The 13,364-nt window shown below is 36.9% G+C and overlaps 1 protein-coding gene across 4 annotated transcripts in view; it reads right to left on the bottom strand.

Moving 5' to 3' along the window:
- Positions 1 to 1,665: 1,665 nt before the first annotated feature.
- Positions 1,666 to 13,364, bottom strand: part of rxfp1 (relaxin family peptide receptor 1) — a 76,865-nt gene continuing 65,166 nt past the window's right edge. For 2 of the 4 annotated variants that reach the window (XM_042419450.1, XM_042419452.1), the window contains 3 exons: positions 9,677 to 10,087; positions 9,371 to 9,589; positions 1,666 to 8,111 (listed from right to left, as the gene is read on the bottom strand). In XM_042419450.1, the coding sequence (XP_042275384.1) occupies positions 7,687 to 8,111; positions 9,371 to 9,589; positions 9,677 to 10,087 (1,055 nt within the window). In that variant the 3' untranslated portion in view covers positions 1,666 to 7,686. The remainder of the gene's footprint in view (positions 8,112 to 9,370; positions 9,590 to 9,676; positions 10,088 to 13,364) is intronic. The other 2 variants (XR_006097490.1, XM_042419453.1) reach the window with 2 other exon arrangements.

Genomic DNA, 13,364 nt, shown 5'->3' with positions numbered 1-13,364 from the left:
TATAAGGTCAATAAATCAGATATGTATTTAGGCGCAAGGCCGATTAAGGCCTTAAACATAAGCAATAAGATTTTAAAATCAATGCGGAATCTAACAGGGAGCCAGTGTAGGGATGCAAGCACAGGGGTAATGTGATTATGCCTCTTTGTCCCAGTAATCAGTCGAGTAGCAGCGTTTTGTACCAGTTTGAGACGGTGGTGGGGCCCATATGGCTGATACCAGAGTAAAGTGCGTTGCAATATGTTTTCTAAAAAATGAAACTGAGTGATGGTGATTCATTGCTTGATGAACTTAGAGCAGATCAAAGTCTCTACCTCATTGTTTACCAATGGTGGAGTGTAACTCAGTACATTTAAGTCATGTACAAGAAGTTCAGGCTTAGTTAAGTACAGTTTTGAGCTTACATATTTCAATTTCCTGCTAATATAAGGCATACAGTATATAGGCTTATATATATTTATCTGATCAATAGTAACTTGTTGCTTTGCTTAGGATTATAAATACAAAACCTATTGACAGTTTATAAAAGGTGATTAAACTACCAGCAATAGCACAGACCTATATCAAGTTAATATTTAGGTCCCTCTCAACCAGACCAAAATTAAAATATTTTTTCTTATGTTAATTCGAAATAATATTACAATAATAGATAATAAAACACTAGCAGAGGCCACTGTGCTTTTGAAACTTTAAACCCACATTATTCAGCAGACTGGGTTTACGTTGAACATGTTGCTAGTGGCAACGCCTACAGGCACAGCTCCATTGCAGTTGTGTGACCTAGCCAACATCATGTAAGTTCAGGGACCCAGCAGACACTGACAAGCATCTTTATCAGTTCATCATATGTCCTTTTTGGACAGGAACTCTTTTTATTGTTTTATAATTGTTTTTTATAATGTGGGATGCTAATTTAGCTTTTCTGCTATCTGTGTATTACTGCTAATCAAGCAAGCCATTATCCTACCTGTCTGAGTTGCAAATACAACATATTACATAGCATTAACTGTAAATTTACTGTTGGACCAACTGTTTATGTCAGGCTACTTTTACTCTTGTGGACTCTATATGTTAATAGATTAATCAGTGTGTAATGTAACTAAATTGACTGTCAGAACCCTTGGTAATCCAATTATATTGTTACTGTACTAACTATTTTTTCAAAAAACCTTTGGCCTAACTCGTTTTTATGGAATTTATGATTTTTTAAAATTATTTTAAATATTTTGTCATGTGTTGGCCAATACTGTTTCCACAGTTTCACAGCTGCTTTGACTTCAAAGGCCAGCTTCTGTCTTCAACTTAATTGGAAGTTTTCTTAGCTGTGAATCTCACACATAGTGACAGCAGAAGATGCACTTTGCTGACTATTTATGCCTGATTTACTTTTAAGTTTAGAGTATTTTTACATAGTAGTATTGCTATTACATAAGTAGAGGATCTGAATTCCACCACTGTATTATTCTTAATATGTATTATAGGTTTTATAAACATATAAAACACAGTTTACAGTGCTTTGTTAACTAATAGTGTTTGTTTCAGTAATGCCAAAAAAAATTACATAAACAACTAATGTAAACCAAATAGTAAATAAGAAGATAAGCAGGCGTGAGGCATATGCACATTTATTTATTGTACATTTCACTCAAGAAAAGCAAAATCTCAGAAACTACTTCAGTAAGTAATTTTATTGTATGACAGTTAATACAATAACTTAAATGAGAACACATGTTTTAAAAGAAAATCCCATCAACATTAAATGCAAGCCTGCAGATATTATGAGTATATCTCAAGCAACTGCTAGATTATCTTTTCAGCATGTACAGGAATATACTGTAAACACAAACTGGCACATACAATATGTTCACAGATCATAATCATAATAACTTATTCTCCTGTGTTATAGCACATTTGCTATACATTCATACATTTACAATGTCAATTGAAAAAGTCAATTTCCACAGGAATCAGTACTTCATTTAACAAAGTATGCACAGAAGAGATTATGATCATTGCACAAATGTCTTGACTGTACAGATCATGGTGTAAAAATGTATAGTGTGATGTGTTGTGTTGGTGAGGCGAGGTTGTGTCTAACTTCAAACCCCCAGACCAGCTGGGAAATTTAAGACAGGGTGTATGAAAGACTGTAACACCCCCCTCCCCTAAGAAATTGCTGCCTGTATAGCTGCAACCCTCACCAAATGTTCTGTCTATATGTGCCCTAATTAAATACATTCATTGTTGAACCTTCATCATATATAACATAAACATATCTCTACAACATGTTTTTTTTGGTAGCAGATGCACAACAATGCCTTTTGGTGACTTGAGACCAATAAAAAATAAAAAAGTATGCCTCCTTAGCAGACGGGATGAATGTTGAATCTAGAAGGTGATCTTGATTTAAAAAATGTGTTCTTTACACAAAATATGATTGCATGTAATTTATAAGACATTAAACTGGCAAAATTCAGAATGAAATAAATTCTGATGAGTCTATTCACTCTTGAAAACATAAAAGAACAAAATTGGGTTGATTCACCTTAGAAACGTCTTCAGTAGAACTGTCCAATCACAAAGTGTACAAAAAAGAAACTTGAATCTAATCTTCAAGTCCAAAATATGTATGATGCAGATGATTTAAAGGTGGTTTCTGGTTTTGATTTTAAAGTAAAAACATCCCTATTTTTGTTTAGTTTTTGAACTAAACTAAAACAATAAACAACATCTTTGGTGGTTGTTATGGGCTTACTGCACCTCCCATTATCTCATTACCAGAATTTTAACTGGTAAATTATCGTCTAGACATGGTAATATAAACACTGAAGTGTATCAAACATGTTTTATGAAAATATGTAACAACACTTTTACAGCATATGTATTACAGTCATTAGCCACGACAAAATATGCAACCGATAATTTTGACTCAAGAAAAGAAGTGCTTACAGTAAACAGGTAACAGCTACAACTAAACATAGACATTGTCCCAACAGAATGACATTTCTCAGTGTAGAATGCAGTAAATAAACAATAGTGAAACCGGTCAATTTGAAAGAAGAATTCATTTTAGGATTCATGCCTTTCTGTGAGCAATCAAGTTGTTTATTTGTAGATGCAAAGCCTCTCAGGGTACAGGTTGCAGATTCTCCATATGGGGAAGCTGTTATATTAGCAGACCAGTTCTAAGCACGCCGACCCCCAACACCTACAGATGTAGACATATTTACATCACCTCCTACAGAAAAAAAATCAGTAGTTGTTGGAATTATAACACTTGCACCACCTGCAGCCAATGAAAGGTACAGCCTCAGTCACGTTCTTTTTCGTAACTACTTTTTTTGTGTGTGATATTTTACATTTCACATTTTTTGTTTGTACTTAGCTAAACACAATGATCAACAGAAATAAGTCACACTAACTTCCAGTGGATATTATATATATACACCCTCCCTTTTTAATTCTTTGGATAAATAAAGTTTATTTAGGATCACCCCTAATTTGTACTCTTCCCAGTATTAAGCAGAAAATTTGCTTTGGTAAAAAAAGCATGTACATTTTGCGGGGCTGAAATGTAAAATGTATACCTGAAAACACACAGTTATAAAAAACAAACAAACAAATAACAAAAAAAGAAACCATATGTATTGTCTGCAGATAGTGCAAATTTCAAAATCGCAGCAGTTGTTGCTGTTATTATACTTTTCTTGCTGATAGGTGGTGAGGGACTGGGGCTGCTGTCATTGTGGTGGTGTAATAAGATGGTTTTGGCTGTGCCTGATTTTACTGTTTCTTCTCTGTGTCCGCTAAGCCAAGTTTCTACTCTGTGCATAATTTTTACTCTGTTTATTACCAACAGGCTGAGTTAGCTGCTGCTAGAAGCATGAAAAACACTGTTCCAAGAGGATTTTTCACACTTTTTTTCACATGAATGAGGCAACTCCTCATCAGTAATTGCAATAACAAATGTGAGATCTGCAAGGATTTGAGTCTAGGCTGAGTCACTATGGTGAAGCGATAGCAACAAAATGTGCATAAATAAAAAATGTATGTATTATCACTTCACATCCAACTGTGCATCATAGACCCACTTGTGGACCTTGACCAACATCATTATCATTGCTGCATTAATAAACTACATATGAATAGAAGCTTTGGCACAAACAGTACGTACTTGCAATAATCATCTTTGTTGCCCCAAAGCAAAAACAAAGTCGTGTTTACATGCTTGTCACATCCCCATGCAGTCCAACAGATGTCAACACTGCTAACAAGAAAGGTCTCTACAGCAACTGTGGGCCTGACATACAACAATCATCAAATACTCACATCAATCAAGTTTAATTCCTATACATCCCACTAACTGGGGCCCAAGATGTAAGTGTGTGACCTTATAATGCTCCATGTGTCAGTAAATGCTCCCCTATGCTATTACAGTAGATACAAATTCTCTCAGACAGTTTTCACTTAACTCATTTGAAAGCCTGGCATTCCTCTATTTGATTGATTTATTTAGGAACATGAAACACAGTGTTCACCATTTGCATTTACTTTCAGTGTGTCTTATGGGTTTTGCACACATGAGAGCTTCATATCATATTCAGTAAACATGTTTAATAGTAAAACTGGCAATTTTTTTTGGTTTTTTTTTGGATTGCAAATGTACAAACAGATTTATTTGTTTCAAGAGACTTGTAAAAAATTGATAATTAGTGGCAATGTTGTCAAAAATTTGATAATTATAGATAATTTTAGAAACAGTGGATTATCATAAAGGATGAAACAGGCAGAACTCCCACAGAGTTTGTTCATCTACAAATGAATCTTTTGCTGATGTGATTTGTTATTTTACACTTGGGGAACGTAGTTCCGAACAAAATGTTTGTCCACTGAAATTACTTTTTCTGCCTTAACTGGTTAACTAATTTTGCATCACTTGAAAATTAGCAGTGCAATCACACCAAAGCGTAAATGCAAATAGGAAAACATCTCAATTTAAACCAAAGTAAGTGAACAATAAAACATGTACACTATTTTTACACTGCAATTTAAAGTCCCCCAATTTAGATTTTATTTCACTCGTGGCACAATTTTTATTTATTTATTTTTAAATTAGTGCCATTACACTCGCATTTTCCAGTTGTTTTTGGATATGCATTACAACACTGGATCTCAAAGCATGCAACCTACTGTAACTTTCCTAAATTGAATTGTCAGCATTGCAGGGGAAATAAATAAATGTTACATCATTCACCTGAGACAACTTTCAGATTTTATGTGCCCACTAAAGCTTGGCTCTGCCAGCATTTGCATGGAGGACCAGAAGACACAAATTAAAAAAGAGCCAAATAGCTATTTTAATTGGTGTTCCAAGAGACGCTTCACCATAGTCTAAACTAAAAAGCACATACCACGCCTGAATTGTAAAACAAATGGGAGAAGCCTTGGAACCAAAACAAAGGTTTTGTCTTGTTATCATTACTCTTTTTCAGTACAGACTGGTTGCATCCTAGAATCAGATCTTAAATCATAAAAAAAGAAGAATCAAAGGAGGGTAATTGTATTTCTTCTCTAGTAGCATGACGCATCTACACACACAGTATCAGTGCTGCCACTGCGATCAATGAAAGCTGCTCCAACCAGAGGCTACAGCAGGGATGAGATTCTACTTCTGGGCCACTGGTCTATTATAACACACACACACAAAAACAGTGAACACATATAAACGATTTTGTAAAGTGTAAACATACACTTCTCCATTGTGTGTCAGAACCCCAAAGAGGAAAATGTGAGCCTATGAAACTTGCACAGTAGTAATTGGGAGCCAATTCAAATGGGATGAGTTACCTCTGGCTGATGTAACACTTGTCCTAGCTGTAGTCAATGTAGTCCAGTCCCTGTTGTTCCTTAATTGGTATACATGTTCCTGTGCTGGGTCTCTTGGGGTTGAAGGTACAGCAATCCCTGAGGGAAAATGGTTCATAAACACAGAATAATGGGGATCTGATTTCAGTTTAGAAAAGAGTGTTACACTGTCATCGTCCTGGGTCGAGGGCTCAGCTGAAGTAAATCTCAAAAGAAGGCAGATAGTGAGGAGATGCAATAAGCTAGATGAACCAGAACACCCAGGGGAACAGTCACAAAGACTGTAGAACAACATGGGACATGGAGTGTGTGACACCAACCATTCATTTCTTAAAGGACATTTTGAAGCTATGTTTTCTTCATCTATCTTTGAGCCAGAAAACCTAAATTTGGTTTAAGGAGAGAAAGTTTTGGGTGGAGGTAAATGATAAGGCTGGTGAGATTCTATACTTCTGATATTTTCAACAAATCCCATGAAAAGACCAAAACCAATAATGTGTTAGTCAATACTTTCCAACTTCCCAACCCGACTGATGCTTTCAGAGTCCGTTTATTCCAACTGAAAAGATACATCAATATCAATTTTATATCATATATTATTTACTCCAACAGGAGTAAACAGTGCATTTGTTGCACTACTATTTTCAAGAGCAGATTTGGTGCTCAATTGTGAGTATTTACCGCAGCAGGAGGGTTTATGTGGGATTGATTCAAAATAAACTAGTGTTCACAGAAATGAAGGAACATGTTATCTTGTCCATTGGTGCAGCTCATTGGTCAACAATGGAGCTCCATGGCACAAAGCTATATCAGGCTTTGGCTACACAGACGGTACTTGTCAGAGGGATCAATTCACTGTTGGTTTTAGACTTCTCGTGGGGTTTTACTGACAACTGAATGAGATAAGCTGAGACACATGTAAGTCAAGAAAATATGTTCCAAAATATACTTTCATTTAACCCATAACACCTCCCTAAAAGTGCAATGCTCCAAACAACGCCAACAAAGATACACATTAGAGAAATTTATATTTGGACTATTAGAGATCTCTTTCTCTCGTACAGATCTCTTTTTATGCCAACTCCATTAGTCTCAACCGGACAATGTATTACTCCATAGATTGGTCTTTCTAAAAAGTTGAGACCTGACACTCAGTTTTTGTCCACATTAAGCTAGTAAAATTGGATCTCCTATAAAACAAACAAACAAAAAAAGTCCTCTGTGATAATTCAGTTACATAGTCTTAGCCACACAAGCATGGTCAAAAGACTAACGGTTGCTGTAGTTAATCAATTCTGATAAAATAATAAACCTTTGTTTAAATGATTAGGTGTCCAGTTTCGATTGCAGTCGTAGATACATATTCTTCTACTTCTGATTCATGAGCAATGAAAGCTATTGGACCAAATGCTACTGCTAAAGGTGTTAACTGGACATTCCACTGTAACTAGTCCTTTAATGTAGTGTAGTAGTTAGTACTTTAATATACTAATTACTGTAGATATTTATTTGGAATATATTTTTTAAATATTTTTTGGAACCAGCATGCAGTCTTTCTTCACCATTTCCCATAACAGCTGCTGTGTGGGCAAGATCAGTGGACAGATGTGAGGTTTCCAAAATCAAAATGACATTATTTAATAAATGTTTTTAACCACAAGGAGAAATCTGATCACAAATCAAGGATTATTCATTTAAAATGTGCGTTCTTAATAGGTTAAACGCTCTTAATTGCTGAGATGAATGAACCTGAATCATATTTTGGTTGATGACATTACAAACAGATCCATGGAGCTCTGCTCTGCTGTGTCTGTTAGACACCTAGATGAGTTCATTCATTTGTTTGTATGTGTGTGTGTGAGAGAGTGAATGTGGCATTGTTTGTTTCTGTGAGCATACAGATAGGACTGTATGTTGTTTCTGTTGTTGCTGTGTTTGCATGGTAATGTCATTGTACCCCTCATTGGTATTTTCCACAGGGGTGAGCTTCGCTAGCATGCCTGTCATTTCTAGTGGGTTGCCCTGGTTGAAGCTGTGGCTGCTCTCCTGCAGAGGCCATGTTTCCTGCCAGGAGAGTGATGGATGATGAGCTGGATGACCGCTGAGCAGAGGCCTCCTCTGCCTGTAGTTAGCCCACACCTGTAGGATGGTCTCTTTGAAAGGCCGTGTGGTCAGCGTGTAAAGGATGGGGTTAAGGGCGCTGTTGATAGGGAGAATAAAAATAACCACCCAGGAGCTGATGGTACCTGCCGAAAAAGAGAAAAGTGAGAAATAAATAAAACAAAAAGCTGGTATGTATATAGACTTTGCTTAAATGACTGGTGTGTTTAGTGGCATCTAGTGGTGAGGTTGCTGATTGCAACCGACTAAATATCCCTCCCCTCACCCTCTCCTTCAAATGTGCAAGAGAACCTACGGTGGCCCTGAAAAACGCAAAAGGCTCTCTAGAACCAGTGTTTGGTTTGTCTGTTCTGGGCTACTGTAGAAACATGGTGGTGCAACATGCTGGGCTCCGTGGAGGAAGACCTGCGCCCTATGTAGATATAAAGGGCTCATTCTAAGGTAACAAAAACATGATTCTTATTTTCATGGGATTATGCACTGGTTGAAACATATCTATAAATATTTTATTCAATTTCTGTTCCACTAGATGCCACTAAATCTTACACATTGGCCCTTTAAAGATTGTTTGATGTTTCAACAGGTGTTATGAGAATAATTCAACAGTAAAGCCAAAGCAACTTATACAATAAATGATTCCCTTTCATCCCTATAGGGAGCCTATTTATGGAGCCACAGCTCACCAAGTCACCATGTAATGGATTTTGCACAACACTAAAGGGCCATCTGAGGATATAGTGCAAAATCCACTAGGGTGGTTAAAATTGTATGCTCTTTATACAGTAATAGAAATCTTATATGTTTTAATATTTAGCAGAACTTAGACTACTTTAAAATTTAAAAACACAATAAATTAAATACTTAAGGGAATACTTCAACTGAATATCTATCTTTTGGGTACACACCTCCTTGTGTGCTTGACAGGTGGCTCTAAAGTTGCAGCAGCTGTAGTCAGCTTCAATTCACAACAGTTACAGTACAAAGCCTTCCAATGGCAGCAGAGTCAAAGCAAAAAGCACACTGAAACATGTCAAAGCGTCCACAGAAACTTCTCAAACCCCATCTGTACGGTAATCAAATTCCCTGTCATTGATTTGTATGTTCTAAACACTCAGTGTGTGTCCAGAAGAGATACTACTTCTGTGTCCTGAAATCACCTTCTAATAGCTCTGAAGCTAAAGCTCTATGGGCATAATTTTTGCCATGACTCTGGGCCAACACCGGAATCAATGCTGTAAATCCAAGCTGACAACAGCTGCACAAATCAGCAGGCTACAAACCTTACAGAGCCACATTGCAAGCCTACAAGGGGTAAGCATTTATACTCAAAAGTCAGATTTTCAGTGGAGTGTTCCTTTAAATGGTTAGAGCACTTCTACTATACCGGGAATCTCCACCTGCAGCAGTGACAGGATCTTGAGGATGAAAATTGGGATCCAGCAAAGGGAGTCTGTTATGACGATAGAGAAGAACCTTTTGGCGATGGTCACCTCCTTCTTGATGTGGTTGCTGTATTTAGTGGTCTGAGTGCCAGTTCTCTGAATGTTATAGAACATGCTCGCATAGGATAGGACAATGATGAGAAATGCCACCAAGTTCAGACCTGCAGAGAGATATGAGGTTAGTTTCTGGATTGCCATATTTGAGAATAAGTGAATAAAGAAAAAAAATTGCAAGGTCAAATCCCTACCCAGGAAAATGACAATAGAGTAAACATGAGCCCACAGCGTCTCTGGTTGCTCAGAGTGCAGCGGAAAGCAAACACCATTGGTCCCATAGAAGTTTCGAAACAGCCCCTTGCAGGCAAGAGGCAGGAAAGCAACAATAAAACCAAACACCCATATCCCGAGAAGGATGGTTACAGTTCGTCGCCAGCCAGGTGTCAAGTACTGGAAGGGATAGACGATGCAGATGTATTTCTCCAGAGTGAGGTAAGTCAGGAGCAGAACAGATACTTCAGTGGACAGCATGGCCAGGGAGCCGATGACCTGACACTGACTGCTGTCCATCCAGGCCTGAGCGTGCCGGTTGTACTCGCCTCGGAACTTCAGATCATACGCACCAATCATGAAGAGGTAGATGCCCATCAGTCCGTCTGCACCTGCAAGACAGGAGAGCTCTATTTTACAGCTTATTTGGGGGATCCGTATACTTTAGCGATACCTGGAGTATACAATTAAACACCAGCATTCAAACACAATATTCTATGAGTGGTTGGAGTATTTACTCCTTGACTTTTGTTCATTGAGACATGAACACAATGTCAGCTGAATTTCTTTGAACACTAATAAGCCTCGTTGATTAAAAAAAAAGGCCTTTTTAAAGCATTTCTCTTCCAAGAGAACTGCAGTGTGATTTCATAGAAGTGCAAATAGAATAAAAGCAAATACAGAAATGGCCCTACATGAAAGGCTTTACATCTATGATATGGAAAATGGATGATGACAAGCCACAGACAGCAGCCACTCAACCCTTTGAAACTGATGCATAAGAAAAGCAACCAAGGACAAACTAAGCACTAGATGCAAACATCAAGCTATAGCTTCATGTGTTCTGAACTGTTATGGTCAATAGAGTAGGAAAATTACACCTCTGTTGTCAAGAAAAAAAGAAACACACTCATTGCATAAGGTCTAAAAATAATTCCATATAGCATTGCCTGTATATTGAACATAGATGTATATAAATTGTATGTCAACATCAATACCCTCTTTGTTATTCAACACAGTGTTTGCAAAGAGCACACATGACATTTGATCTGATTCCTGCAGAACCTCAATCCTGCAACTCATACATGTAGAACTGTAATATATATATATATATATATATATATATATGTAACTGTAATATGTATTGTTATGAGTGAGCTGAGCTGAATGTCATAGCAATGTGGCAAAGATAAGCAGAAGAAAAGGGGAGTTTTGGGGAACATTTTATTTCCTTTTTTTTCGAACACAAAAAGTCCAAATAGTGTCTCAATTAAGTTTTGTGTGATAATATTTAATAAATGTGTGTTAAAGTACTAGTTTGAGATTCAGCGTTCTTGCCAAAAGAAGATCAATATCACTCTCATTTATGTCCATTTAATATGAAGCTGGAGCTGAAGAGACAGTTGCCTGGCTCTGTCCAAAGGTAACAAAATCTACCTACCAACACCTCTTAAAATCAAATATTTACAGATATCTTGTTTGTTCAATCCATACAAAAACCAAAGTATAAAAATTACAATTCGCTTTTTTTTTTTTTACTATTTCTTGGCCTGGAGCATTGACTTCCTGGCAAGTCATCTAGCTCTCGAGTCTCGACAAGAAAGCTAATAACTGCATTTCCCAAAATCTTGAATTAGTCCTTTAAAATGATAATTCTATTCTGGTGTGAATTAATATCATCAACATCAAACATTAATGTAGCAAAGACACACACTGGATAATAACTTCGGCCTCCTGTTCTCCTATCATCAGTCAAAAGCAGCTTTGGCACTGTTTCAAGATGTTGTCATGCCAGAAGGAGAGAAGATTAGGTCTGGCCAATCTCTAAACCAGGTTAAAAGGGAGTTGTCAGCATCTATTTATGGTTATTTATGGATAATTGTGGACTAGGCATTAATCATGTGCACATAATGACGTAATTGTAAATGAGGGCTTTGCCCTCAATGATGTTCAAGTTTAAATAAAAACAAATAATTTCACAATTACTGTCATGGAAGACATAAAACAATACTCTATATCGGGGTTCTTAAATCTGGTGGAATGACTGTATATGCTTGTTTCTGCTTTCATGCATATACAAACTGTCAGTCTTTAATCTACACAGATGTTTATGCATCTGGCCCCCAGCCAGTTTACTCTGAGTAAACCTTTTCATTCTTAAAACTCTTGCCTTGAAAACAAACAAACAAAAAAACCCTGAAAAACAAATTAAAATGATAAACAAATCCCAACCCAACATATTTTCTTTAATAGCTACTTTCTCTGCCCTTGGCAAATTGATCACAGATTGAATTCACTGAATGTCCACATAAAAGTTCATTTAATAACTTTAAAAATAATAAACCACAATACCAGTGACTGACCGTGTCAGTCTCTACTTTGTTTGACTTTAATTTTCTTTCTTTCCAGACTCAGAACTGTTCCAACATGCAGGCACATCCTGCTAACATGAGAGACATCCATTGTTGCTAAAAAGAAGCAAGGAATGAATTAATATCTACACAATTTAACTTGTCTTAATTACCTTAAGCTCTGTTTTTGTTTAGTATCAGTCACCAGAAATTAGTCTGCTACTGAAAACTGACATTCTAGTGATAAACTTTTAAAGGTCGACAGATTAAATGAGCTGCCATCCTCCTCATTGCTTTCATTGTGGATACAGTGGGAAAGAGGGAAAGAGAGCAGATATCCGCCATAAAATAGAATTTCTGCATTGCATATTGTGAGCTCTTTGATCTCAGCAGCTCTGACACTTATAGTAGGTCCATATAGGGTCCTTTATAGTTGACTTATAGATGTGAAATGCCAGCACAAGCATATAGTTTTATGTTGTTACAAATATTTATATCTTACATATATTTTGTGCTTTTAAGTGTTCTCTCTGTGCAGTCACCACTCTCTTGGGAATGATAGACCTGAACCTAGTGTTCACTACCCTGTTTTATACCTGCTTGCAGTATCTTAATGAATATGAAGTAAAAGGACATTTTATTGACTTCCTACATCTGGAAGTTCCTTTAAAATGGAGTTTGTTTTATATTCTATTCAACAACATTATGTCTTGAAATCATTTTCCTCCTCTGAGGCAAAAGGGGGTATATCATGCACATTTTCAGGTCTATATTTTTTTATTCTGGGGCTCTACTGGAATATCTTTGCATGATTTACAGTTCAAAAACTCCACAGGGCCTTTATGCAGCCCTTCATTTCTGCCTCTGTCTGAAACAGGCTGCTTTAGCTCTTGTTTCTTGAAGTCCCCCCTTCCAATGAGCCCACTCTATTCTGATTGGTTAGTTTCCAGAAGTTGCACCTAGACTGACTTCTGGCAATTTCAGAGGCTACGTAAACAAACAATAGTAGTAGGATTTCACTTATTTTTGTTGTTCTTTACTGGAAATGGAAACTTTTCAAATACATCCGTACATTTTCAAGCCCAAATACGATCCGAAATATGTGACTGGACAAAGTGGATAACACGAACAGCTAAGGCTGTTCACATTGTGAAAAGGATGGCTGTTTTTGGACGTGTGCAAACAATCTGACATGATCACAAGGAGGAAGTAGAGGTAACTTTGCAAACAAAGTGTTCAGAGCAAGTTGAAGCCTGGACTTTTGACTTGCAGGGAGCATTTTTCAATATCTTCACCTCAAATTTTGAACCTTTGACCA

Source organism: Thunnus maccoyii, chromosome 8 (assembly GCF_910596095.1).
Source record: "Thunnus maccoyii chromosome 8, fThuMac1.1, whole genome shotgun sequence".
Lineage (NCBI taxonomy): Eukaryota > Metazoa > Chordata > Actinopteri > Scombriformes > Scombridae > Thunnus > Thunnus maccoyii.
The sequence above is the reverse complement of the archived record's forward strand: the minus strand, read 5'-3'. Positions and strand labels throughout refer to the sequence as shown.